The following is a 25,209-nucleotide window of genomic DNA, read 5'->3' on the forward strand; positions in this document are numbered from 1 at the left end:
CTGGAGATATGCGCAGATAAGCACATCCTGAGAAGGCAATGGTCCATGTTTGCATAGTCTGTCACCTGGCATCGCCTGGAGGAAGGGTTTGGCAGAGTGATTTTGACTGGATTACTTGAGAGATTATGGAGGACAGGGGAGGGGTGATGGAGTCCTAGAGAAATTGAGCAAATATATTGTAGTGAAGAAGACATGCCCCCCCCCTTCCGTAACGGGCCAACCATGGTCTACAGGCCAGTGGCCCTTCACCATCCCTGCCTTTTTTTGTATTTGCTGTACAAACACATTTTGATTCTGTAAATGGGGAACCCATTGCTCTCAAAATGTTCTGGCAGCTCTGACCTTCAGAAAGTTATTGCTAATATTTCATCAGAATCTCTTTTATTGTCACTTGCTTTGGGTCCCACCCTCCAGAGCAGCAGAAAACAAACTTGCTCCATCTTCCATGTAATAACCTTTCAGATATTAAAGGTAAAAGTAAAAGGACCCCTGACCGTTAGGTCCAGTCGCGGACGACTCTGGGGTTGCGGTGCTCATCTCACTTTACTGGCTGAGGGAGTTGACGTTTTTCCACAGACAGCTTCTAGGTCATGTGGCTAACATGACTAAGCCGCTTCTGGCGAACCAGAGCAGCGAACGGAAACGCTGTTTACCTTCCCACTGGAGCGGTACCTATTTATCTACTTGCACTTGACGTGCTTTCAAACTGCTAGGTGGGCAGGAGCTGGGACCGAACAATGGGAACTCACCCCGGTTGCGGGGATTCAAACCACCAACCTTCCAATCAGCAAGCCCTAGGCTCAGTGGTTTAGACCACAGCACCACCTGTGTCCCCTGAACACCCATGTTCAGATATTAGAAGATGGCTATCATATCACCTCTCAAGTTTCTTGTTCTCCAGGCTAAACATACCCAGCTCCCTCAACTGTTCCTCATAAGGTTTGGGTTCCAGCCCCTTGATCATTTTGGTTGCCCTCCTCTGCACATGTTCCAGCTTCTCAATATGCTCCTTAAATTGTAGTGGCCAGAACTGAACACGGGACTCCAGGTGGGGTCTGATCAAGGCAGAATAGAACAGCACTATTACTTCTCTTGATCTAGACACTAGATTTCTGCTGATGCAGCCTAGTATTGCACTAGCTGGATCACACTGTTAACTCATGCATGCTAAGGTTTTGATCTACCAAGACTCCTTGCTCCTTTTCAAGCCAGATGTCCCTCATTCTATATAGTGTGCAACTGAATATTCCTTGCTAGGTGTAGAACTGTACATTTGTCCCTATTGAGATTTTCTCTATTGTGCAGAGGATGGCAACCAAGATGATCAAGATTATAAGCCAAGCCTTATGAGGAACATTTGAAGGTAGCTTTAGCCTGGAAAAGAGACTGATAGGAGATACAATAGCCATTTTCAAATATCCTATGGGCTGTCACATGGAAGATGGAGCAAGCTTGTTTTCTCCTGCCTGGAGGGGAGATGTTTTATTATTTTATTTATCAAATTTATATACCGCCCTGTACCCATGAACAAATGGCTTCAAGTTACAAGAAAGGAAATTCTGACTAAACATCAGGAAGAACTTTCTCACAGTAAGCACTGTTCAACAGTGGAATGGTGTCCCTCAGGAGGTTGTGTAAGGTTCTTAAGCAGAGGCTGGATGGCCATCTGTCATGGATGCTTTAGTTGACATTCCTGTGTTGCAGGGGGTTGAACTAGATGACCCTTGGAGTCCCTTCCATATCTATGATTCTATGAGGTATTAGCCTCCCAGTTTGATGTCGAATTTTATGAGCACCCCCTCTATTCCTTAATTCAAGTCATTTATAACGATATCAAACAACACTGGGCCCTGGAATAAATCCTGCGGCACCCCATTTGTCACTTTTCCAGGATGATGAGGAACTGTTGGTGAGCATTCTTTTGGTTAGTCAACCAGCTACAAATCCACCCTAACAGTAACATTGTCTAACCCACATTTCACCATTAACGTCTTGTTGTTTTAAAGTCCAAATTGGTAGTGGAATTTGTGGTTTTTTTAAAAAGTCTGATAATAAAGCAAGTAAAGTTACAGTACAATATACCCCCACTACATGGCAAGGGAGTTCCAGGTTTGAAACCCTAGATATCACTCTTATAATATCTATAAGCCACATAAAGTGCAGTCAGGTACGCATGTAGGTTTGGCAATACCTTTAGTAAGTGTACAGTTTTGCTGCGCCCACAGTTCAATCCAGTGACACAGCTTCATGCTCCAGCACGGGGGGGGGGGGCGCGGAGAGCAGGTGGGGGCAGGGCTGACGCGCCACCCATATGGGCGTGGTGCCCAGTACGTGCAGGGGCAGCCACAATGGCATCCCACCAGGATCGTGCTGCCGGGGGCAGTGTGCTCCCCCCGCACTCCTCTTCCTCTGCCAGTGGTTCAATCATCTGATGCTGACAGGAGCCCAACTCTGCCAAAAGTCTATCAAGGCACAAATGGCTCCCCTTCCACTTCAAGGAAAGAGTCAGATTTGAGCAAAACTCTCTGATCTCACCTAGTTTCATGAGGTGCTGCTTGCACATGCTGCCCAGCTAGAAATGTTTCCTTTCAGGTATCTGCACCCTTTGCCTTTTTGGTTTCAGAAACAAGTATAGCATCCTCTCCGGCTAGTAACTGGTTGCAAACTCCCCCATGTTAGTTGAAAACATGTCAGAAGCAAAGCCTTTGGAGAAAGGCCACAGCCCAGTGGTGGAGCAGCTGCTTTGCATGCAGAAGGTCACAGGTTCAAACCACAGCAGCACCTTCAGCTAAAATGATCCAGTAGGGGGCAATGAAAACAACCAGTTTCTCTGGCAGAGACCCTCCTAAAAGTTGCAGCCAGCAAAAGTAAATGTACCAAGCTATATTTGGCAGCTGCCTATATATCTTCCCAGCAGGGGGTGCTGCGGCCCTATCTGGTTTTGGGTCTCCGCACACACCCTGCTCCAATTCCCCTTTCCTAGCTGTCTTCCCAATTTCTGTGGGGGACTGAGGGGAAAGACCAAAGCAATTTCTTATCACCTGAGCAAAGAACAGAACTATGCCGTGAGTCTTACTGTCACAGGAATTTGGGTGAGGTGGAAAAGCAAATAAGAGCCGGAAAGGCCTTAGTTCCAAAGAGTTATAAAGTGGTCAGATCTTTAATAAAAACATTTGAAGGCACAGCCTATCAGTGTCCGCTTGGGAAGAGGGGGGAAAGGGAGGAGAGAAGCCACCATCCCTTCATTCTAAAAAGCTGCCTCCTGGGAAGCCGAGCCTGCCAGCGTCCATCTCTGCAGGGAAGGGCATCCCACTCAGCTGCTGGCCCTCAGCCCAAGAAGCGCAGGCCAGCCATCCCTGAGAAACCCAGCAGCACAGCAAGGACTTTGAGCAGGCGTCTGGCAGGATCGTTCAGCTCCTGAGGCAAGATTTCCAGGAAGGTGATGTACATGAAGGTCCCGGCAGCCACGCCTTCCAGCACACTCCGGGTCATGGTGGGACTGCCGCTTGCATCAGGACTATGCATCACAGCCATGCCCAGCCCCACACCCAGAGGGGACATCAGCGCAAAGGTGATGATGGAGGCTGCCAGCCAGCGCAGGGGGAGGCGGCTCTGGAGCAGCAGCAGGGCCAAGCTGGCAGCGATGATGGTCTTGTGGAGGAGAATGGCCACAGCCAGCTGGAGGACCTTTGATTCTGTGTCTTGCAGGCCCACCGCCAGGCCCTCAAACACTGAGTGGAAGGAGAGAGAGAGCGTCAGCACCAGGGAGCGGAAGGACGAGGGTGCTTTGGTGTCCCCCGTGTGGCAGTGGGGGGTCCCCGCCTCCAAGCGCGGCTGCTGCTGTTGCTGCTCAGCCAGGCTGCCCTCTTCGCCGTGTGGGGGAGAGGGGCAAGGCAAGAGGGGCAGGGAGGCCTCATCCCCCTGCTGCTCGCTGCAGGCCAGGATGATGTGCTCTAGGACCAGGACCAGTAGGAAGCCCAGCGCCAGGACCAGTTCAGGCATCGGGAAGTCCAGCTGTGGGGCAGGGAAGAAAAGGGAAGCACCATCAGGTTAGGAGAGAAACCGTTCCCTCGAGGCCCCGACGCCCACCCAAGGGCGTCTCCCCTGGAGCCAGGAGGGCCAAACCACCAAAGGAGCTCCAGAGCCTGTGGGCTCCTGAGAATTCTTTCCCAGGGCTGCAACAACCCCTATCTTGGGCATTAAACAGGAAAGGTTTCAGGTAAAGGAATGCTTGGCTACTGCTTTCAGAAGGTTACAGGGCAGCCCTGGTGTGCTTAATATGGAGGGGAGGTAAGCAGCCCATTTGAAGATCACCCTAACCTTTCCCACAGGGCAAATCTGAGAGCAACTCAGGCCTTTGTCCAGTCAACATCTCGCGGCCTCTTCCCTCCTCCTCCGAGCATAGGAGCGTGTGAGTCAGCTCAGCCCCATCACATGCTGTCTCGCAAAAGCTGGGCGGGCAGGGCCAGCGGGACTCCGGCGACCAGCAGCGCCAGCAAGATGTTCGCTGGAGCCCCCCTCCCCACTTTTTGTTCGGGGGCTGCAGCCCGTGATGCGGCTCCAACCCTCCGGGCCCGGTCACAGTGTCCTGATCCCCCGCCCTACTCTTCCCCGCTCAGTACCGGGGGAATCTGTTGGCTCAGGTCCTCGCGCAGGTCGGCCAGCGAGTCCGGCACGATGTCCAGCAGGCAAGCGGACAGGAAGACGCCACCGGCTGCGCAGCTCAGGACGCCCCGCCAGCGCGCAAAGAAGCCTGCGGAGGCAGAAAGAAAAGCGAGTGCTGAGATGGGGGGGAAAGGAGCCCAGCCGCGACCCCCGCCCAGCTCTCGCCCTCACTCACCGGTCCCGCCAGCCCCCCGGAGGCTGAGAAGGACGGCAGGCAGGAGGCCGCAGAGAAGCGGCAGCAGCGCCAGCCCCAGCAGGCAGCCCAGCTTCAGAACCTGCAGCGAGCCCATGGCGCAGCCTGGCCCACGCGCCCCGCCCCGCCCGCCCCGAGGGGTATTTAAACCTTCGCGCCACGTGATGGGTACCGCCCATTGGTGGGCGCCGATTGGCCGGCTGCCGCCTAGGGGGCGGGGCTCGCGCCCACGTGCACCAGGCTAAGGCCGGGAGCGTGGCTGCGGGCTCACTTCTCAGCAGCTTCCCGAGGGGGAAATTATGACGGCGGAGCGGACTTTGACCCCGGGAGCAAAGGTGGCCTTCCTTGCGCGTCTCTCTTCTGGCCGCTTGGCACCCGCTGGCCAGAGCTATGGACAAGAGGAGTAGCTCATAGCTGTCAACGTTTCCCTTTTTTAAAAGAGAAATCCCCTTATTCCGAATAGGATTCCTCGCAAGAAAAGGGAAAAGTTGACAGCTATGGGAGTAGCTGCAGAGGCGGGCGGGAGGCAAGGGGGCGTCATCTGGTTCTGTAGCTTCTGCTACCAGAGGCCCCCATGGGAGGGAGACGTCAGGCATGGCCAGAACAGCCCCCTCCCCTCCTGCCCTTGCTGGCCATCTAAGAGCATAAGGAGAGCCTGCTGGATCACGCCCGTGGACAATCTAGTTCAAGATTCTGTTCTCACAGTGGCTGACTAGATTCCCCCAATGGGAAAACAGCAAGCAGGATCCCAGCACCCTAGCAAATCTCCCCTCCTGCAGTTTTCAGCAGTTTCTGCCTTTAGCCATGGAGGCAGACTGTAGCGATCAATAATAGCCATCGACTACCGTGAGTTTATCTAATGTTCCTTGAAAGCCATCCAAGTTGGTATCCATCTCTGCCACTCCTATTGGAGTGAGTTCCACAGCTGTTTGGAGAAGGACTTCCTTTTATTTGTCTTGAATCTTCCATGTGCTTCCTTGGGGGTTGGTGAGAGTTGCCTTGAGCTGAGTCAATTTGACCTTTAGCCCAGCCTTGACTGCTGGCAGGGCCAAAGAGCCTCCTCCAGAGTGTGCAACGGACTGCAACACGAGTCATGGAAAATCTGATTGGGTGGGCTGCAGGGCCATTGGAAGCTTCAGTCCAAGGCGGTGGCGGTGTGGCCACGTGACTTTGGAACCTTCAGAAGTAGATGAGGGCTGTTTGGCTCTCTGTCCTGTTTGGGTGTGGACTCCATTTAGCAAGGGGAGTCCTTAATGCATCCTCTGGCACTTCTTTCCAGAAGAGAGGTCTGCCAGGCCTACTTTGTGGGAGCCTTTGTGGTGATGGTGAAAACTTCTCCTTTTCCAACATGTTATCATTTTGTACACTGGAATTTACTCTGTTGCATCTATTAGTTTGTAGACTTTAGACACAATCCTATACAGTGGACGCTCGGGTTGTGAACATGATCCATGCGGGATACACGTATGCAAACCGAAGTGGCACGTCTGTGCACGTGTGGGTTGCAATTCGGTGCTCATGTGCAAAGCACAATTTAGCGCTTCTGTGCATGCGCGACCCCCAAAACCCAGAAGTAACCCGTTCTGGTACTTCTGGGTTTTGGCAGGTCTATAACCCCAAAAAACGCAACCTGAAGCGCCTGTAACCCGAGGTATGACTGTACTCGAATTCTGACAGTTTGTGAGCTACAGCAAAGGCACCTCTGTGTTAGTGTAACTTAAGATACATCTCCACCACTTCATACAGAGACAGAAAACTTGTGGCCCTGCAGATGTTGCTAGACTCCAGCTCCCATCACCCCGATTGTTGGACATGCTAGCTTGAGCTGTTGGGAGTTAAACTGGAGGATCCCAGGTGCTTTGTCCCAAACAAGCTATGCCACTACAATGCTGCAGTGCAACTCTGCTGATAAAAAATCTTATGCCACTTAAATCTCCATTCAGGTTTCTTTCCCACATCAGAGTGGGTGGCATATGTTAAAAGGCACCCATTGAGCAGTGGTGTATTGGTCTGGGGTTGGAGTCAGAGATCCTTTCCTATTTCTGCAGCAGAGTAGCTGCCATCTTCAGCCTCCTAGAGCTGCCCCTTCAGCTCCAAAGGGGAGCTTTTCAGCTACTGTGTGCTCCAAAGTCAAGGGCAGAGGAACACTGAAAAGACAAACCAGGCTTCCATTTCAAGAGAACAGGCTGCAAGTTCTGTTATGTGCAAGGGAACTTCACAGGAAGCACAACTTAAAACACACCAAAGGAATGTACTGAAGTACTTCAAGGCATTTTCCCATGTACGTGCACAGAAAATAGTAGATTTATCTGGGAAGCAACACATGGAAATCTGCACTGGTTGTTGCAATGCATTCCTCATTACTGCATAATCGTAGGATTATTTTCTAATCTTGGAAGGGGCATGACTGTCATGATCATGAAGGGACCCTGCACTTCTGAATTTGCCCCCCCCCAACCAATGATTGAACACAACAGAAAGCAAACACAACTAAGTACTGGACCCACCTCTGCCCACTCCATGCCCAGGCCATCACAATAGACAAACTCTGCACCCAATCACAGGGCACCAACTGTGTTAAATAACCCCCCCCTCCAGCCCACTACTCAGAGGGCAGGGCATGTATCACCTGAGTCAGTTTTCAAGTTCTTCTGAAGAGACCTGCTGGCTGCTCTGTGAGGGGCATATTGCTGACACCATGGAAACAGGCTTTCTCCTGATAACCCCCACTGTCTGCACAACTCGTGAGGTGGAGAAGTGGAGACAGCCATGACCCTTAAATGCTTCTTAAAAACATGTATGTTTACTCTAGTTTTCCCAGATTCCAACTCTTCAATTTATTTGCTTTGCACACTGATTGGTTTTGTAGGATGCATATTTTTTCCTGGGTTTTTAAGGACTCTCTTTGAATGCTGTAGTTTGCATTTTTATGGTTTTCAAATGTAAGCTGCTTAGATTTGTCCTACTAAGCAGTATGCAATGTTTATAACATACATAATGGAGATGGAGTATTTTTTTTACAGAAAGTGGCACATGTGCTTGAGGGCATTGCTGATTTGGATTCCTGGCATTTGGAGCAGCTTCCCCTAAAGCTAGACAGAGTAGAAAAGGTGAGTCCTTCTTAGGGGCATGGACATAACCAGGATTTATGTGGGGGGGGGGCAGGCTTCATGGGGGGGGAGAGCAGAACCTCCATTAGTTAAGTATTTTTATTGATTTACTTGATTTAGGGGAGCATCTTACCCCTACCTCCCCTTGGTTATGCCCATGCTCAAGGGGTCTGGGAGTTGACACCCACATGGGACGAGGGGCTTTCTGCAGAGCTGAGCTGCCTTCTAAAGGGGATTCCCAAGGGGCTGGAACTAGCACTGGTCTCTGGGATGACTGGCCTTTGGCTGACTCTGAATCAGCACAGGGCCTTGGAGCTCAGGAGACGAAGTTCCAGCTTCTTCCTCTTTCTCTAGATCACAGGCAACTTTGCCTGTCTCCCTCCTCCTCCTCCTCCTCCTCCTCCTCCTCGAGTGACAGGCCCCATACTGCTTGCATACCCAAGGCATCAATAATGGATCAAGCCCCCATTGTTCCCCTTGATGTGTCAGGATGGTGGGGCCAGCCTCAGGTTACCAGGGAGGGAAGGAGAGGGCAGGGTAGCTGCACTTGGCAAGCTAAACAGGCACATTGGTTTCGTGGAGCTCCTTCTGTGTGGTGTTTGGGCTTCCTGTGGGGCTTCTGTGCACCAGAAGGTTCGGGTCACTTCCCATAGACCTCTAGAAACAGCAGACGCCTGGGCTCACACTTGTGGGCATGAAGGATCCTATAGCTCTGATCTCACAGCCTGGCACCCTTGAAGCATCTCGATTCCCACTGTTACTTTCTGGGTTTATCAAAGAGAGCGCCCCAATGGCCTCTAGGCCTCCTCATCTTGAAGGACTCCATAGTTTGTCATAGCATGGAAGGGGGGCAGAGTTGCTGCCTAAGAAGTAGAAAGAGATATCTGAGGAAGCAGGAAGCAGATCCAGGGGCTGGGGCAGCTTATATGCCAGAGCAGACAGGCAGCATTCTGCCCTCTTATGCAAAGGGCAAGATGGTGCATCCTCTCTCCCCAATTCCACATGGAGCAGCTGATCAGGTTGGCAGACGGGTCTCATTCCCAGCCAGGCAATGGGATTGCAGAGCCTCCTTGTCTCAACAGGGCACCTTTGTGGGTACAGGGCAGATGGCAGGGCTCCACCCCCCAGCATGGGCGACTTCCCTCTAGGGTCCAAGGGTAGGGAGACCTAGCTCCTTGCCAGCCTGTGGGGGTTTTGTTGCCCCTGTGGCTGGACCCCCCTCTCCTGCATGTCAGGCTGGGCTCCTTTCCTTCCTGGATGTAACTAATGCTCTGGATGGCAGAAAGGGATCGGCTCTGCAGGACCAGCACCGCATCTCCAGTGTCAGCTCCTATTTCAAGCCTCTCGGAGCAGCCGCCTTTTCCCTGGGCCCAGCCGCTGTGCGCATGGGACGGGTGCCAGCATGGCCCCTTTCTTCTGGGGCCTCTGGGGGCTCTTCTTGCTGACACATCCTCTGCCAGGTACAGGGGCGTAGCAGGGAGGGGAGTTGAGGGTCTGTGTGTAGGCATGCAAGTGGCCTCCTGCATTTGGCCATGGCTGGTGACCCCTGTCCCCTTTCTCCCAGCAGGGGCAGCGGGGGAGCCAAGCAGAAACCTGCGACAGGGTTTGGCAGGGCTATTGGCACCTCCTGGAGAGCAGCGCCAAGGGGGCTCTATTTCTCCCAGGCCTAGCCCAGGCTCGGCACATCAGCAGCACATGCACCCCCTTCTCCTCAGCCTGGAGTCCCTGTGGGGCAGGCAGCCTCCCTCTCCCCAGACCCGGAGCCCTGAATCCCGCCTGTCCAGCTTCCTCCGCAACATCTCTCTGTACCTCCAGGGCGAGGAGGAGCAGGAAGCCCCGGAGTCCTGGGAGAGCCTCCTGCTGCCACTGCTGCTGCCACCACCCAACACCAAGAAGCCGCTCTCACCAGCAGCCTCTGGACGCCGGCTCCTCCAGGACATCCTCTTTTCCTGGCGGCGAGGCAGCTGGCATTGGGATGGGTGGCTGAGCTTTGCCCAGGACTTGCTGAGCCTTCTCCTCAGTTGGGCCCAGGACCCCCCTCAGCACCTCCATGGGCAGCAGGGCTGGGAGGTTCTCAGCAGCCTGATGGAAGCCCTGGGCCAGGCCGTCCTCTCCGGGTTGCTTGGCCCACAGGGGTCCCTTTGCCCCCCAACAGGGCAGAGTGGGTGCCAAGCGAATGCCAGTTGGCTGGGGCAATTACTCCGGCTCTTTGAGGGCACTGGCTGGACAGCCATCCTGCACATTCACCCAGCAGGCTTCACCCCCACTGATGGCCAGCTGAAGCCCCTTGGCCTGGTGCCCGCAACCCCCCGAGAGCTGCTCCCTGGCAATCGCAGTGCCCCCAGCCTCCCAAAGACCCTCTACCGGACAGAGCAGCCAGGCACAGACAGGAAAGTGCAGGAACTGGCAGGAGGCTCCGAGGGCAACATCTTGTGGGAGACACTGGAGGAGCTGAGGCAGACACTGTGGCAAAGGGCAGGCCCCACCCTCATCACCAGCTTCCGAAGGAGGGTCTTGCATGTGACAGGCCTGCTGGCAGCTGAGGCTTCAGAGGCAGTGGGGGTACCCCAGCCTGACCCAGATGGGAAGTGCTCTGTAGGTAGGTGGGTGGGTGAATGAGTTGGGCTGCAAGCCATGGTAGGGAGGGCACAAAGGGAGGGAGAGATGGGCAAGGCCTCCTAGGGGGCCACATCCCTAACTACTCCTCTTCTCTGTCCCTAGGAAGCCTGCAGCAGCTGCTGCTGTGGTAAGTGGTTGTGGGGACAGCTTCTGAATACCAGCTGCTGGAAGCCGCAGGTGGGGGAGAGTGTTGCTTTTGTGTTCGAATCTTGATTACTGGTTTCTCACAGGCATCTGGTTGGCCATTGTGAGAGCAGGATGTTGGATCTTTCTCTTGATGCAACAGGCCCTTCTTAAATGTCCTGGAAGGGGGTGACCAGCCTCCTTTCCCTGGCCCGGGTGGTGGTGATGCTGTTCTTGTTGTTACTCTTGGGCTGAGTTTCGTTGTTCCTTGGGCAAAGGGTAGCAAGGCCATGGGGTATGACATGGCATAGAGTTACATTCAGAAAGGGTGGTAGTGCTGCCAGGGCAGTGACCTGGGCAGAGGGCCATTTGTGGCAGGACCCTGGGAGCATGTTTAGGGAAGTTTTTAAAGATTTAATGCTGTATTGGTTTTAAGACTCAATTGGGAGCCGCCCAGAGTGGCTGGGGAAACTCAGCCAGATGGGCGGGGTATAAATAATAAATTATTATTATTATTATTATTATTATTATTATTATTATTATTATTATTATTATGGTGGTGGCGGCGGCTGCTGGCTTGCTCTGCTGGTCGCCACTGAGTGACCTCTGGTATGGCACTGAGTCATCTTGTGCCTGGTAAGTGGTGGACCCTGTTCTCTGCTGTTCGCAGGGGAATCAGACACAACATCAGCTGGGACACCCTGCGTGTGGAATTGGCCTCCAGGGCCTCCTTCCCATGGCCTCCCGCGGTGCCCAGTTGCTTGCTGCCTGCTGGGGGAGGGCACAGGGTGAGCGAGACCCTCCCTCCAGCCCCCCGGAGAGCATTTGCTGAGCCCCCTTCCCAGGCAGAAGTCCTGGAGGCCGCCTGCAACGAGAGCATCCCCGGTTTGCCAGGAATCTCCAACTTCACCATCTACTTGTATTGCACCCTCTTCAACGGCTCCAAAGAGCCCCACCGGCCCCCGCCGGACCTGGAGGCCTTATGTTCCAGCACCACCTGGTACTTCTCCTCCATCGAGGGCGACCCGGTCTGGATACGAGCCTGCAAGGAGTACTTCCCCCAGCAGTTCAACAGCACAGTGTGTGGCAATGCCTCTGTCCTCTTGCACCTTGGGCCCCACCAGGAGCTGGTGGAGGATCTCTGTGCCAACCTCTCCATGCCCTTCCGACCCAGCCGTTGCTCAGAGGCTCTGAGCAGGCCTCTGCTGGGCCAGGAAGACTTCTGGACCTGCCTCTCCCTGGAGAACCAGACCCTCTGGACCCAAAACCTCTGCAGCAGCAGCCTGCAGGAAGTCTTTGATGCCACCAGGCAGTGGCTGGGCACCCTCTGCCACAGCCCGCTGGCCCAAGGGGCTGGGCTGAATGCCTCTCTGCGCCAGAGCATGGAAGCAGCAGGGTGTGGCGCCAGGGCCTGGAGCCCCCAAGCGCTGCATAACACTAGCTTCCTAGCTCAGTGTGGGGATGCCCACCTGCAGAGCTTCCAGGAGCTTGTGTGCAGCAACAAGTCCCTACTGGAAGCCCTGCAGCTGGCCCACCCCTGGGTGCGGGTTCACTGCTTGGCTGTTGAGCAGGATAGGAGCTGCTCCCTTCCATGGCTCCCAGGGGTGCTGCCACTGCCCCCGCAGCTCTGCCAGGATGCACCAGCCTTCCTGACAGCACTGGTATCCCAGTTGGCCCGGTGCAAAGAGCCTCCCCACTCCTCTTCCCAGTGGGCTCCCAGTGCCGGCTACCTGTTGCGGCTGCTGGACTTCCTGCTGGCTTCTCCTGCCCTTGGCGAAGTGGGGCAAGAGGGAGCCAGGCAGCAGCTGGGCCAGGCTCTCCTGCTCTCCAGCCTCCTGCACAACAGCTCCTTTGGGACTTCTCTCCAAGACAACTTCTCCCTGAGCATCCTGGAGGATGTGAGCCAGTTCCTGCAGGAAGGCGAGCTGGATCCAGCCACCAAGGAAGACCTGCTTAACTGCTTTGGGGTGGGTGATGCTCTGGGGACAGGAGGAGGGTTGGGAGGCTACTGCCAATAGCCACATGGGGAATGCCTGATAGGAATGTGTCCCCGCCCTAGGGGAACACACTGGGGGAGCCCAAGAAGGGGGTCTACCCTCTGGGCTGCATGAATGGATTTAGACATGAGGAGAGGATATATTGTTTAGTTATTACCATTCATTTCTCATGTGAGCCAGATCACGGGTTCAGTCCCTTCCTCTTCCAGGACAGTTTCACAGAATCATAGAATTGTAAAAAATCTGAAGGGTCACCTAGCCCAACCCCCTGAAAAATCATCAAGAAATACTAAAATGTACTTATTTTTCCCCATTGAGGGAACATTTAGTGGACCACATACAATCGCTGCAAACTATATCAAGCACTCTGCTTCTCTGTTCAGCATACAATGGAAAACAAGGTTTAACACTTTTCTCCATGGTACATCTTACACACTTATAGCCACCTGTCTCACTCTCACCTACCAACCTAGATGGCTTTAAAAGAGCATTAGGCCAGTTCATGGGAGGAGAGGCCTGTTGATGGCTACTGGCCACAAGGACTAAGGCAATGATGCTTCTGAATCCCAGTTTCTGGAAACTGCAGGAGGAGAGAGGGCTCTTGTGCTCAGGTCCAGCTTGTGGGTTTCCCCTTGGGGCATCTGGGTGGCTACTGTGTGAACAGGATGCTGGCCTAGAGAAACCCCTTTTGGCCTGACCCAGTTCTTCTCTCTCCTCCTTGCAGCCTTTGCTCTGGAATCTGCTGGAGAGGGAGGAGAACATCTCAGCTCTGGAGTTCTTCATGCAGGTACCTTCCCTCCATCCCAGTCTCCAGTCCTGTTGGTCCTGAAGCCACTTGACTTCTTCCTTGGCCCAATACTGGTCCCTGGAGCAAAGCTGCACCTCTCCTCCTTCAACCCCAAGGCTGACCTCTCCCCCTTTCCCCTCCTTCCTGTCCAAGGCGCCTCCCTGCACCATCTTTCAGGCTCCCTTGTGGCAGCTCCAGTGGGGCAGGGAAGGGAGTGGCACTGCTGTTGCTGCCTTGCCTCCTCCTCTCCCTCCCACTTTTCCAGGAATACCTGCAGATGCCCCATAAGGTTGTCCAGAGGCTGCTGTGGTCAGCGGAAGGTGAGACCATCCAGAGGTTCCTGGCCCTGCTGCACCGTTCCTGGGATCACCTGCAGATGAAGGTAGGTCTGTGGCAGAAGGGCTGGCCTTGATTAGGGGTGCAGCACCTGTGCACCTGTGGAGCCTTGACATGCCCACCAGGCTCCATATGGAAAGGGGGGTATTTGTTTAATGTAGGTCCTGGTTGGCAGCTCTAGACCTCAGTGCCTGGAGAGTCCCAGGTGGAGGACAGCTGCCCTGTGAACCCCTCCAACCCCCTTTCCCTCTGCTTCCCTCCACCAGGTGCCTCCGTGGGACAAGCGGGCGGTGGAGTCACTGGCTGCCCAGCTCCTGAGCAAGTTCCCTCAGCCATCCCCACAACTCTTCCTCCACCTCTCTCACTTTGTCCCTTTCATGGCTGCCTCGGACATCCTGCGCTTGCCACCCGCCCTGCTGGCCAACGATAGCGTGTGAGTGGTCCCCCCAGGCACCTTCATGGCTTGGCCCAAGCCTTCCTGGGGTGTCTTTCCCCAAACCACCTCCAGAGCCCTCAGGTCCTCCCTGCCCAGTTGAACCCCTCTGAGTTTACCTCCAGGTCCTAATTAAGGTGGGCTTAGTCTCCAAACCCACTTTCAGTCTCGTGGCAGGAAACCTTCAGGAAAGATGGTGCCTGAGCATTTATTTATTAAATTTGTCAGTCGCTTTATCACGCCCAGGGCAACCCAAAGTGACTTACTACCCAGCAGATAGACAATAAATCCCACATAGATACATTAAAACCAAGAGGAAGGAGAAATACATTAGAAACATCCCACCTACTTCTAAAAGGTCACAGAGAGCTCAAGGCCAAATGCCTGGTTATAGAGGAAAGTTTTTGCCTGGTGCCTAAAGATAAATGATGATGGTGCTAGGTGAGTCTTCCTGGGGAGAGCATTCCACAAATGGGGAGCCACTGCAGGAAAGGCCTGTTCTCATGTTGCTACCCTCTGGACCTCTTGTGGAGGGGTGGTCAGAATAGAATGTCCTTTCTGTCACTTCTGAATAGCCACAACCAGTCCCTCTTACTGCAAGGAGGGTCCAGGCCCTCTCATTTCACCTGCTTATGTTGGTCTTCCTAGGCTGTGCCCACCCCGCTGGCCTCATGCCTGGCATTGGGCCAGGTGGTCCTTCACTTAGCATGCTGTCTGTGTGCCTGTAGTTTTCTCAGGTGAGGGGGTGAGGGAACTTCTCTTGCTAACGTGGCCTCTTTCTTCTCTCCAACCCTCAGCTTGGCCATCATTAGCAGCCAAAGTGCCCAGATGACGCTGGCACAAAAACGGGCCCTAGTGCAGCGCCTCCTGCAGGCCGAGCACCTCCTAGGCGAAGTCCCTTCCTGGCCCCTGGAGTTTCTTCACAGCCTCCAGCCTCTGCTTCCTCACCTGCCACTGGGCCACTTCCTTCAGCTAACACCACAGCAGGTGGGACCAGGGTGCAGAGGCTGAGAGCAGCCGGGATGGGTGTCCTTCAGTTGCCCCTGGAAAGCTGGGCAAGCTCTCTGCTGCCTCTGTGGGGATAAACCCTTTGTGAGAAGGTGCAGTCCCTGCCTCCAGCCTCTTCCCCACAGGACTGGAAGCTGGTGGTGCACCCTCTGGAACTCCAGGGGGGGGGGGTTAGCATGCCCCAGAGTACCCACTTATGCCAGGGATGGTGCTTCCATAAAATAATAGAATTGTAGAGTTAGAAGGTTGGTCATGTTGTCCAACCCCTGCAATGCAGGAATCACAGCTAAAGAATCCATGCCAAATGGCCATCTGACCTCTGCTTTAAAACCTGCACGGAAGGAGAGTCCACCACCTTCCAAGGCAGTCCATTCCACTGTCAAACAACGCTTAAATGTTGGTGTGTCCCTCCAGATCCAGAGCTTGGTAAATGGCTGGCAGGAGGCTGAGCTGGGCCTGGCTCAAGGGCGCCATGTAGCACGTAGTTTGCTCAACAGGAGCCATGAGAGCACTGAGGAGCAGATGTGCAGGTGAGCAGTAGGGAGGCAGGCTTGGGAGCAAACTGACGTGGGTGATTTTGTGTCCCAGGGTATCCCACTTATTGTTGGGTGCAGCTGTTCAAGGCAGGAGTTCACAGGGGAAGAGATTTCCTCCCAAGGCAGCACTTCACATGGCTTTGGGTCCAAGGGAGAGCAAGGCATGCTTCATTCAAGAGACAAGCCAAAGGTGACCCCAGGGACATCATTGTTGCTAGATCAGACAGGAGTTATGTCCCCAAAGTATTTCCTGGCAAAGATGTGTCATGGCAGCAGGAGTTGAGGAACCCCAGATGGAAGGCTATTTGTCCACATGGTTCTCTTTCAAAGTCTATGGACACATGGGGTGTACAGAACATGTGAACTTCAGAAGGGCCCTGCAGCAGCAGCTGGGTCAGGCCGAAGGGGTCCATCTGGTCCATCATCCTCATCTCACAGTGGCCAGCCAGATGCCCCAGTGGGAAGCCCAAAAGCAGGAGCTAATGGCGACAGGAACTCTCCCCAACTTGATTCCTATGAACTGGACCTTTCTTGAAAGAGCAGAAGTTATTCAGAGGGGGAGGAGCATCACCTTTTGCGTATCTGGAGCAAAAACCGGCCAGAAGCATCAGAGTTTGTGGTCCAAATCCGCAGGCAGGCCTACATGGGGTGTGGCTAGCACCAAGTGAGCAAGTACCAACAGCCCCCTTCTGCCTGTGCCCCCTCCCCCACCCTCACAGGCTCGGGGCTCTCACCTGCTTCCTCAGCATCGGGGACTTGCGTCTGATCTCCCCCTTGCAAGATCTGTGGGGGCCGATTGAGAAGCACCTCCTGGAGTGTGTGGCCAGAGGGGTGGTGGACCCTCATGGGCAGGTGAGTGGTGAAGAGGACCAGGCTCTCTGGGGCACAGCAGAGCCTAGCCTAGAGCCAGTGCTGCTGAGGACTTTTCTCCCCACTGTCCTTCAGTCTTCTTCTGGGGGCAAGCTACTCTTCATAGAGATCCAGCTCTGGTGATGCTCTCCCAACTGGAAGCAAACCTGCAGAACCCTCCTCTGCTCCAGGACTGAAGCCTCCTTTACCAAAGCTGGCTCCTTCCCCTGGTTAGGCCACCACCTCATCTGACTTGCCATTGCCATTATCTCCTTCTCCTCCTCCTTCTTCCAGCTGGCCCATGCCCTGGCAGAGCTCCTGCCTTCCTCAGTGGGCTCCCACGAGCTGCAATCCTGGCGGGGTCTTGTGCCAGCCATGGGGGTGGAGTTCCTGCGGGGCCTGTCAGAGTCCCAGGTAGGGGCTATCCTCCCAGAGCTGCAAGCAGCACAGCTTAGCCGTGCCCAGGTGAGTCATCTTGAGGGTATGCCCTGCATCTGCTGTGGGGGTGGGTTGGTGTTAGGCAAATTTGAGCCATTCCTCTCCAGAGCTGGGGGCAGCAGCAGCCTGCCTCAGTGGCGTAGCGTGGGGGGTGCCAGGGGTGCCGGCCGCACCGGCCGCAACATCTGGGGGGGGGGCGCGCTCGCTGCCTCCGGAGTCGCCGAAGAGCCTCAGGCGCAGGCTGTAGCGGAGCCGCATGTCTCGCGGAACCGCCGAGCTGTGCGCGCGTCCAGGCTGAAGGCGCCCGGCAGGCAGTGGCTCTCAGCGCTCGCCGCGGAGGACGCGCCAGGCAGCCCCTCCTCACAGCCCCGCCTCCGCCGGTGCTGCTGCAGCTGCTGGGCCGTTGCATTTTCCTCGCCTCTCTGCCCCCCTCCTCCTCCGGGCAAGCGGCGTCGTTTGGGCGCCAGCGCCAGCGGCAACTTGCAGGTTAGGGGTTAGGGGGGGGCGCAAGTTACTTGTCTTGCCCCGGGTTAGGGGGCGCAAATTACTTGTGTTGCCCCGGGTGCTGACAACTCACGCTACGCCGCTGGCCTGACTAGGTCAGTCCCACCAACTCCCTGTCATGGGGATGGGCTAGGGCTTCCACTTCCTTATGCTCAGGCAGCTTCCTTATTTGTTGGGGTTTTTTAAAGCCACCTTCTAAATATAAAACAATGGCTATCAATAAGAAAAATTAGCAACAATCAGTTTAAACTTTCAAAAAGTTACAACAGCAAAAAAAACCTGAAAGCAGATTTAGGGGCGGATCTATCCTCATGCTTTATAACATTAAAAATGTCTTATTAAAGTGTGACACCAGAGGGCACTGCAGAGCAGCGAGCCACCAGCCATGGGAAACTGCATTAAACGTTACAGAACATTACGTATATTTAAGAATGTTTAAAAGGTCGATGTAGATCCAGCCTAAAACTCAATCAACTTTCTCAGCATCTGGGTGGGCTTATATAAATAAGAATGTTTTTAGCAGGCACTGAAAATATAGCACAAGGAAGGAGCCTGCCAGGTATCAATAGGCAATGAGTTCCAAAGTGGAGGTGCTGCCACACTGAGAGATCCTTCTTCCCTTCAGGCTCTCCTGCTGCTCTCGCAGGCCCTGCGGATGGAGAATGTGAGTATCACCCAGAAGGTGAAGCTCAAAGGTGGATGTGGAGGTCTGGGGCAGAGACCTCCTTGTTTGACCTGGTCCAGACAGCAGGGACAGGTCAGCAGTTGGTAGGCCCACAGCTCTGAAGACGGCAGACCCCAGCTTGGCTTGGAGAATCTGCCACCTCACCTGCCACCTCACTATTCTTCAGGAAAGAAGAGCTGAAAAGACCTAGTGAGAAATAAAGTCTAGTCTGGGACGGGAGGAGTTCCCTGGGAATCTTGCCTCTATTATAACCGTTTTGTAAATCTGCAAGCTACAGACATGCTTGTTCAATCCAAAATGGAAAGCAAAGCATCTCCCTGTCTGCTGATACTGTTGGGCAGGGGATCCAAAGCCCCACCAGTACCACCACTCCACCCCTCGGTTGCCAGTGATGGATCTGTGGCCTCCCTCCCACCCTGCCTTCTGTCTCTGCAGGTGACACTGAGTGGGGCTGAGCCTCTCTGCTCCCTCCTCGCAGGCCTGGGTCCCCAATCTCTGGAGGTGGCTGTGGCTGCTGTCTTGGCCAGAGGCTGTGCATGTGTGGGCCCCACTCTGCCCCATCTCTCAGGAGCTCAAAAGGCAGGTCTGCTTCAAGCTCTGCAGGTATCTGGTGAGGCCCACAGGGATTCGGGTGGGGGTGGTGCCCTCAAATGGCTTCAGCCACCCTAACCGCATGTCCCCTTCTTGTGCCTGTCCCAGAGGCATGGCCCAGAGTCTCCTGTCCTCAGTGCCCACCTGGACTGCCTCCTGCCTGCTGTCCCCCTCAAGCTCCTGCAGGTGGACACCCAGGCCCTGCTGGGGAGGAGCAGCTGGCACCGGAAGGCACCTTGGTCCCCACAGCAGGTATGGGAGAAGAGTGCTGGGCAGGGCGATGGGAGGCCAAAGCAAAGGGTGCCGTTTACTCCCTGTGGTGTCTCCATAGCCCAGGGGTAGAGCATGCAGACAGCCATAGGCTCAGCACCTACCAGCATCTCTAGGGGAACCTGGGAATTGTTCCCTGCCTGAAAGCCTGGAGAGCTGCTGTCAGTTCATGCTGACAATGCTGACCTAGATGGACCCACAGTCTGGCTTGGCACAAGGCAGCTTCCTAGCTTCTTTTTATGTTCCTCTTTCTCAGGCCCAGTTCCTTTGGCAGAGCATTGAAGCCAGTGCCAACATGACGGGGGACCTGATCTGGTGAGAGCCAACTCCCCTCCTTCTCCCCTCCTCTGCTAACGGGATGTCATGGGTGGCGATGGCTGAACTCTCTCCCCATGGCAGGGCACTGGGACACCTGGCCATGGGACTATCCTGCACCGCTCTGCAGACCTTTGAAGCTGGGGCAGATTTTCTGGCTGTTCTGGAAGCTCTCTACAGCCAAGACCTCCACCTGCCCTGGAGCCTGGTAAGAAGGCATTGGGGAGAGGCCTACCCTGGATGGAAGCAGGGAATGGGCTCACCGGGTGCAGAGCAATGGGCCTGGGCACATAATGCCCCCCTCCTCAATTAATGTCAAGCTGTGCCTTTGCTTCCAGAAAGGATGCATCTGGGAGGAGATCCAGAGGAGACCCAGCCTCTCTACTACAGAGTTGCTGGGGCTGGGACCCCAGTTCCTCATGGACTTGCCGTAGGTGACCTGCTTCCCTACCCCGAGTGCCTGTCCTCCCTCCCACTCAACACACCCGGTTAGGTAGGTGGCGGCAAACCTCTTGTGCTGCCTCCTTGGTGACCAAGGATTTGATGGGCACCAGACCTCTTGGCTGCATGGAAGCTCCCCCTAGTGGCTAAGAAAGACATCAAAGGTGCTGTATATGTTTTGGCGAGAGGAGAGAGAGCCATATTCAAATATCTGCCACGGAAAAGGCTTTAGAGACTGAGGAACCTATAGGAAGACCTTCCTGAGTCTTCAGGCTTTTCAGCAGTGCAGCAGGCTGCCTCACGAGGCAGTGGGTTTCCTGTATTGACTGAGGTGGGGGGAGGGGGCGTGTTCCTTTCACCCCCTTGATTCTGTGCTACTAGGCCAGATCAACATCCAGCGCTCCTACCTGCCTCCCCTGCCTTGCCTGGTCTGCTTCTTGCTGCTGAAGTGAGGTGTTCCTTCCTGGCCAGGACTCACCTGCTGGACAAGCTTCCTGGCAAGTCCTTCCTGCTGATCTTGGACTATGTAAGGAGCCACCCACACAACCTGCTGGTCTTGCCACCCCCTCGACGGGCCGCCCTCGCCCGGCACAGTTTGCAGGCACTACTGGTAAGGGGGAGAGGAGCAGCGACCAGTTTTGAGAGCCAGAGTGGCACAGCTGGAACCCAGTGCACTTCTCCACCTCCCCACCACCACCACCAGCTCTGCTGTGGGTTTATTGGTTTGCTTGGGATCTGTGAAATGGGGACAATAGTTATAGTGTGAGGTCCAAAATGAGCCAACAACCGGAGGCTCACCTGGGACACATTCCATCCTTTCCAGGTGCAGGAGGACCACAGGGAAGGGTGCAGTGAGGGAAATTCCTTGGGGCACACTCCGCTCCCTCTCTTTCTATGCCAAAATGCAACAGTGAGCTCTGATGGAGTGCTGTGTCTTCAGGCACCCTGTCCTTGGGCTCAGGGATGGGGCGGCAGCAAAGTTACCCTTCCCAGGCCAAATTCCTTGCAGCACCACCACTCCTGGCTGGGACCAGTGGGAGCCACCCACCCATCTCCCTCCCCTCTGTATTTCAGCAAAGGTCCCAAGGGGAGGCAGACATCTCAGTGGAGATATTGAGCTTGCTTGGCCCTTTGGTGGGCTTCCTGGAGCCCGACAACCTGGTCCATGCCAATCCTGCAAATCTGCTCCAGCACCTGGATGAGCTACGGGAGACCTGCCTTGATAATGGTGTTGCGGAAGTGCTTGGGCAGCTGCTGATGGCAGATGGTGCTTTGGGGTGAGGAAGGTGCCTTTTTGGACTCTGGCTGAGCTCAAGGCCTCGGCTTGCCTACATGACCACCTCACTGTTTCACCACTACAGGGACCCAGAGCACTGGAGCCAAGTGGAGCTGGAGCAGCTGGGGCATTTGGTGTTCAGGCTCCCTCCGGAGAGCACCCAGCGAATCCCCGAGGTGAGGCAGGGTGAGGGTCTGTATCCATGTCTATCTCCTGTGCTGGAGTGTCCTTCAGCATTCTGTCTCACTGCCAAATAGCTCTGATTGCAAAGTGTGGCCGTGGTGGGTATGTTCTCCCCACCCTCATCCCCATCCAGCAATCAGCCGAGGACTGCCTCTGGACATGGAGGCTCCACCCAGCAGCCAGGGCTGACCTCCAGTGGCATCCTCACCAGTGGTGGACCTACATTTGGGGGGCCCTGAAGCTTGGAATGTTATGAGGGCCCCTTCACAACCTGGAATGAGGTCTGGGTAACCTCTGTTACCTTCTTCAGTGGGATTGTTCCACAGCAGATCACTTAAAATTATTATTAATAATAATAAATACCACGTCTCAGTTTTTGATTAAAATTGCTGTCCTCGATCATCTCACACGTCAAAGTCATTGGTGTAAATAAAATTTTCCTATGCCTTATAATTTTCAAGTTACTGCAACAGTTCACCTTTACAACATCTGTGCTGTTGATTCTCAAATTTTGGGATCGTTGAATTATATCCAACAAAAAATAATAATCAATTTTAGTCATGCAAATTGGGTCTACTACACCCAAAATTGTAAGCCATGTGAACTAAAATCACTCTGGGGCCCCTCTGGGATTAGGGGCCCCTGAAGCTTAAGTTTCATTAGTTTATAATAGATCTGCCCCGATCCCTACCCTCTGGACCTTTGCTCATGCACTACTTGGCAAGTAGTTCTTTATAAGAATTATCACATGTTGCATATGTCAAGTGCATAATTATTATTTTTTAAGAATTGTCAGACATTGCATGAAAGGGCTTCCTATTGTCTCATCATCTGATTGTTTGAGGAGGGGGTGGGTTGAGGGGGTGAAGTGGGGAAAGGAGCCCCACAGATGGGCTCTGCTATGTCAGTGTGTCCCTGCCTCTCTGGCTTGCTTAGCTGTGATTCCTGCATTGCAGGGAGTTGGACTAGATGATCGCTGGGGTTCCTTCCAACTCTACAGTTCCATAATTCTATGACCTGCCTCTCCCATCCTGTTCTGCTCCAGGCGGTGCTGAGCAAGGACCTTGTGGAGCAGCTGCTGCAGAGCCAGAAGCTGTGGGAGGAGAGTGAGCAGGGCCGGCTGTGTGACCCTCAAGGGCCAGCCGGAGGGCTGCAGGCCCAGAAAGAGGCCCTGGTGAGGAGGAGCCTGGAGGGCTCCCAGGAAGGTGAGCTTCTGTCTGAGGAGGTGCCTCTGAAGCACACTCAGACCAAGGGGAGGGGTTAGGGACCCTCCCTGTCCCTTTGGGCTAGCTCATTGCCCACCCCCACCCCTGCCGGACTCCCTGTGCAGAACCTGTGCCCAGCTGCTCCGACATCCGGGCCTCTTTCCCCTCGGCCTGGAGCGCCACCCAGATCAGCGCGATGGAGCTGGACCAGTTCCATGACTGCCTGAGCCTCATCAGTCAGGACCTCACCCTCCGTCCGTATCAGCGCCAGGCTGCTCTCAGCAAAGCCAAAGAGGTGAGTTCTTCACCAGACTGTATTCTGACTCCAGAGGGTCCCATGGCACCGGGGGGCGGGGTATTAGCCAACTCTGACTCAGAGCAGACCCTCCAAGTGTCCCTATTTTCAAGGGACCATCCCAGATGCACAGAAGCTGTCCCTGTTTATGATTTGACCCCGGAATGTCCTGTTTTTCCTTAAGACGTCCCTATTTTCATTGGAGAAATGTTGGCGGGTACGTCAGAGTAGACCCATTGGAATGAATGAACCTAAGTGAGTCTTGTCAATTAACTTTAGTAGGTCCCTTCCAGTGTGTAGGCCAGGCCTTGAAAGCCACCCAGGGCCTTGGCTGAAGACGGTTCCTGCCATAAATAGCCCATGGACATTTTGGGCCTCCCTCTGCCCCAAAGGGGCGGGTGGGGGATTGCCCAGGGGGACAGCCTGTCCAGCCTACAGGGAGGCCTTTCATGCAGTTGGACCTTGAAGCCCTCTTGTTCAGGAGTGGGACATCCATGAGCAGGTTTTTCTTTGGGGGGATGGTGTCTCCATGGTGCGAAGGAAGGGACAGTGGCTTAGGAGGGTCCCCCTGTGCTTGCAGGTTCTGGGGCCGACCTGGGCAATGGGCGCAGTGGAGATGCTGCAGTTGGGTTTCCTGGCCCTCCAACTGAGCGAAGAGGAGCTACAGGAGCTGGAGATTCCTGACTGGGGAGCCTTGTCAGTGCTGGGGGGCCTAGAAGGCTGGACAGAGAGGCAGGTGAGGTGCTCATTTTCCTGGCTCACCCACTGCATACCTCCCAAGAGTCCCGATTTTCCAGGCAAAGTCCCGGAATTACGAAAGCCATACCAGCTTCTGATTTGATCCATGGAGACAACTGTGTCCCTGTGGCCAGGTTGAGCTTCAGAGGGAATATGCCACCTTCCATCCCCTTTTGTGATCTCAGGCCTTCTGAGCCAGCCTGGGCAGAAGCTGCCATCCAGCCAGCCACAACCACGTGGCTTTGCCCGGGTGCCTGGCACAGTCCTGATAGGGCCTCCCCATTGTCTCTCTGCACACCCAGATGCAGGCCGTGGTTGGCAGCCTCCTTGCAAAGCAGCACAAGGTGAGCGCAGAAAATCTGGCACTGCTGGACTTGGTGTCTCTCGGGCACCTCCTATGTGGGCTACAGGTGGCGGAGATCAGGCAGCTCAACAGCCAGGAATTCAGGTAGGGAGGCTGGAAGGCACAGGGATTGGCAGAGGGCCTGGGAGCCCTGTAACCTTAGAGGGGTTGCTGCTCCCAGCCTTCTACGGTTGCAGGCAGGACACACGCACACCCAGTTTCTGTTTTGGTGCAGAGGCCTCCACCTGCCTCCCTGTACCCCGACTACAGCCCTCTTCCTTCCCCACAGCAAAGCGGCCTCCTTCCTGGGGTTGCTCCATCTCAGCTGCTCTGAGGAGAAACTGGAAGCCCTGGCCTGGCTCCTGGTCACCCCCTCTGCCTTTGGGCCTGTCGCTATGTGGGGCCCAGGGATTTTCACAGAGATTGGGACGCTGGCAGGTCGGTGGCTGTGTGGTGGAGGGAGTCCTTGCTTCTGTCTTGCTTTCGGGGCAACACACCCTGGGTGGGCACCACCGGCCTCTTTCTCTCCTTCCCAGCGGGGCTGCCGGACATCGTCCTCTCGTCCCTCATCCCAGAGCAGCTTCGGGCTCTGACCCCAGAGGCAGTTGCCTTGATCCCCGCCCCCAAATTTGCAGTGAGTGCCTTGTTGTCCTGGGGGTCTGGGACGGGGAGGGGGAAGCCCGGGACGGGCCTCTCAGCTGGGGCTCTAAATGTGGGCCAGGCAGGGGCTGCCCCTCCAGGGCTGGGCCCAGCGGAAAGGGGTGGGGGTGGAGCATCATCCCCCTTGCGCTGGCAGCTCCTGGTGGGTTCTGCCTCGCCTTTCTCTGCTCCCCCTCAGGTGGTGTTCAGCCCAGCCCAGCTGCTCAGTCTGACAAGCCCCCAGGCATCGGCCGTGACAGCCCAGCAGTACGGACTCCTCAGCCCTAAACAAAAATGGGCCCTGGAGCTGGCGCAATGTGAAGGGGAGCCCTGCCAGGACCACAGGAGTATGTGCCCACCCCTGCCTTGACCCCTGCATGCCTCACCATGGGCACTGCCCCCTGGCATGCCACCTCCCAGCGCTGTGCTGCCCCTGGCCCCTCCAGTGAAGCTTTGCTCCTCTTCCTCCTTCTTCCTCCACAGGCAGAAGTGGCTCAGGGCTTCGTCCTGCTGTTGTGCTGCTGCTTCCATCTTGCTGCCTCCTTTTGACTTTCGGGGGGCCCCTGGCCTTGCAATAAAGCTGCCCCTTTGCACTGATTGACTGGTGCCTGCGACTGTCTTGTGCCCCCC

General features: G+C 55.1%; 2 protein-coding genes across 3 annotated transcripts; one reads left to right on the forward strand and one right to left on the reverse strand.

Moving 5' to 3' along the window:
* Positions 1-3,131: 3,131 nt before the first annotated feature.
* On the reverse strand, positions 3,132-4,959 carry LOC309518652 (zinc transporter ZIP1-like). Its single transcript, XM_082198979.1, has 3 exons — positions 4,841-4,959; positions 4,623-4,753; positions 3,132-4,014 (listed from the first exon to the last, which is right to left on the reverse strand). Exons 1-3 carry the CDS (start codon positions 4,953-4,955, stop codon positions 3,328-3,330), a joined length of 933 nt encoding a protein of 310 aa, XP_082055105.1. The 5' UTR covers positions 4,956-4,959; the 3' UTR covers positions 3,132-3,327.
* A 3,568-nt stretch (positions 4,960-8,527) lies between these two features.
* STRC (stereocilin) lies at positions 8,528-25,176 on the forward strand. 2 transcript variants are annotated; one of them, XM_082199486.1, is made up of 27 exons: positions 8,528-9,428; positions 9,533-10,567; positions 10,690-10,714; positions 11,381-12,677; positions 13,432-13,494; positions 13,760-13,876; positions 14,097-14,263; positions 15,061-15,250; positions 15,686-15,801; positions 16,527-16,659; positions 16,951-17,121; positions 18,224-18,262; positions 18,719-18,886; positions 18,983-19,126; positions 19,401-19,459; positions 19,544-19,667; positions 19,798-19,889; positions 20,372-20,510; positions 20,975-21,177; positions 21,262-21,352; positions 22,405-22,564; positions 22,690-22,859; positions 23,440-23,595; positions 23,900-24,045; positions 24,230-24,378; positions 24,477-24,926; positions 25,063-25,176. In XM_082199486.1, the coding sequence occupies exons 1-27, from the start codon at positions 9,371-9,373 to the stop codon at positions 25,155-25,157; spliced, it is 5,757 nt and encodes a 1,918-aa protein (XP_082055612.1). In that variant the 5' UTR covers positions 8,528-9,370; the 3' UTR covers positions 25,158-25,176. The 2 variants fall into 2 exon arrangements, 1 of the variants encoding a protein (XP_082055612.1); XR_014213642.1 differs by lacking the exons at positions 24,230-24,378; positions 24,477-24,926; positions 25,063-25,176 and adding an exon at positions 23,044-23,114 and having other exon boundaries at positions 9,325-10,567; positions 23,900-24,016.
* The last annotated feature ends 33 nt before the right edge of the window (positions 25,177-25,209 follow it).

Source organism: Podarcis vaucheri (assembly GCF_965113315.1).
Source record: "Podarcis vaucheri genome assembly, chromosome: 14".
Classification (NCBI taxonomy): domain Eukaryota; kingdom Metazoa; phylum Chordata; class Lepidosauria; order Squamata; family Lacertidae; genus Podarcis; species Podarcis vaucheri.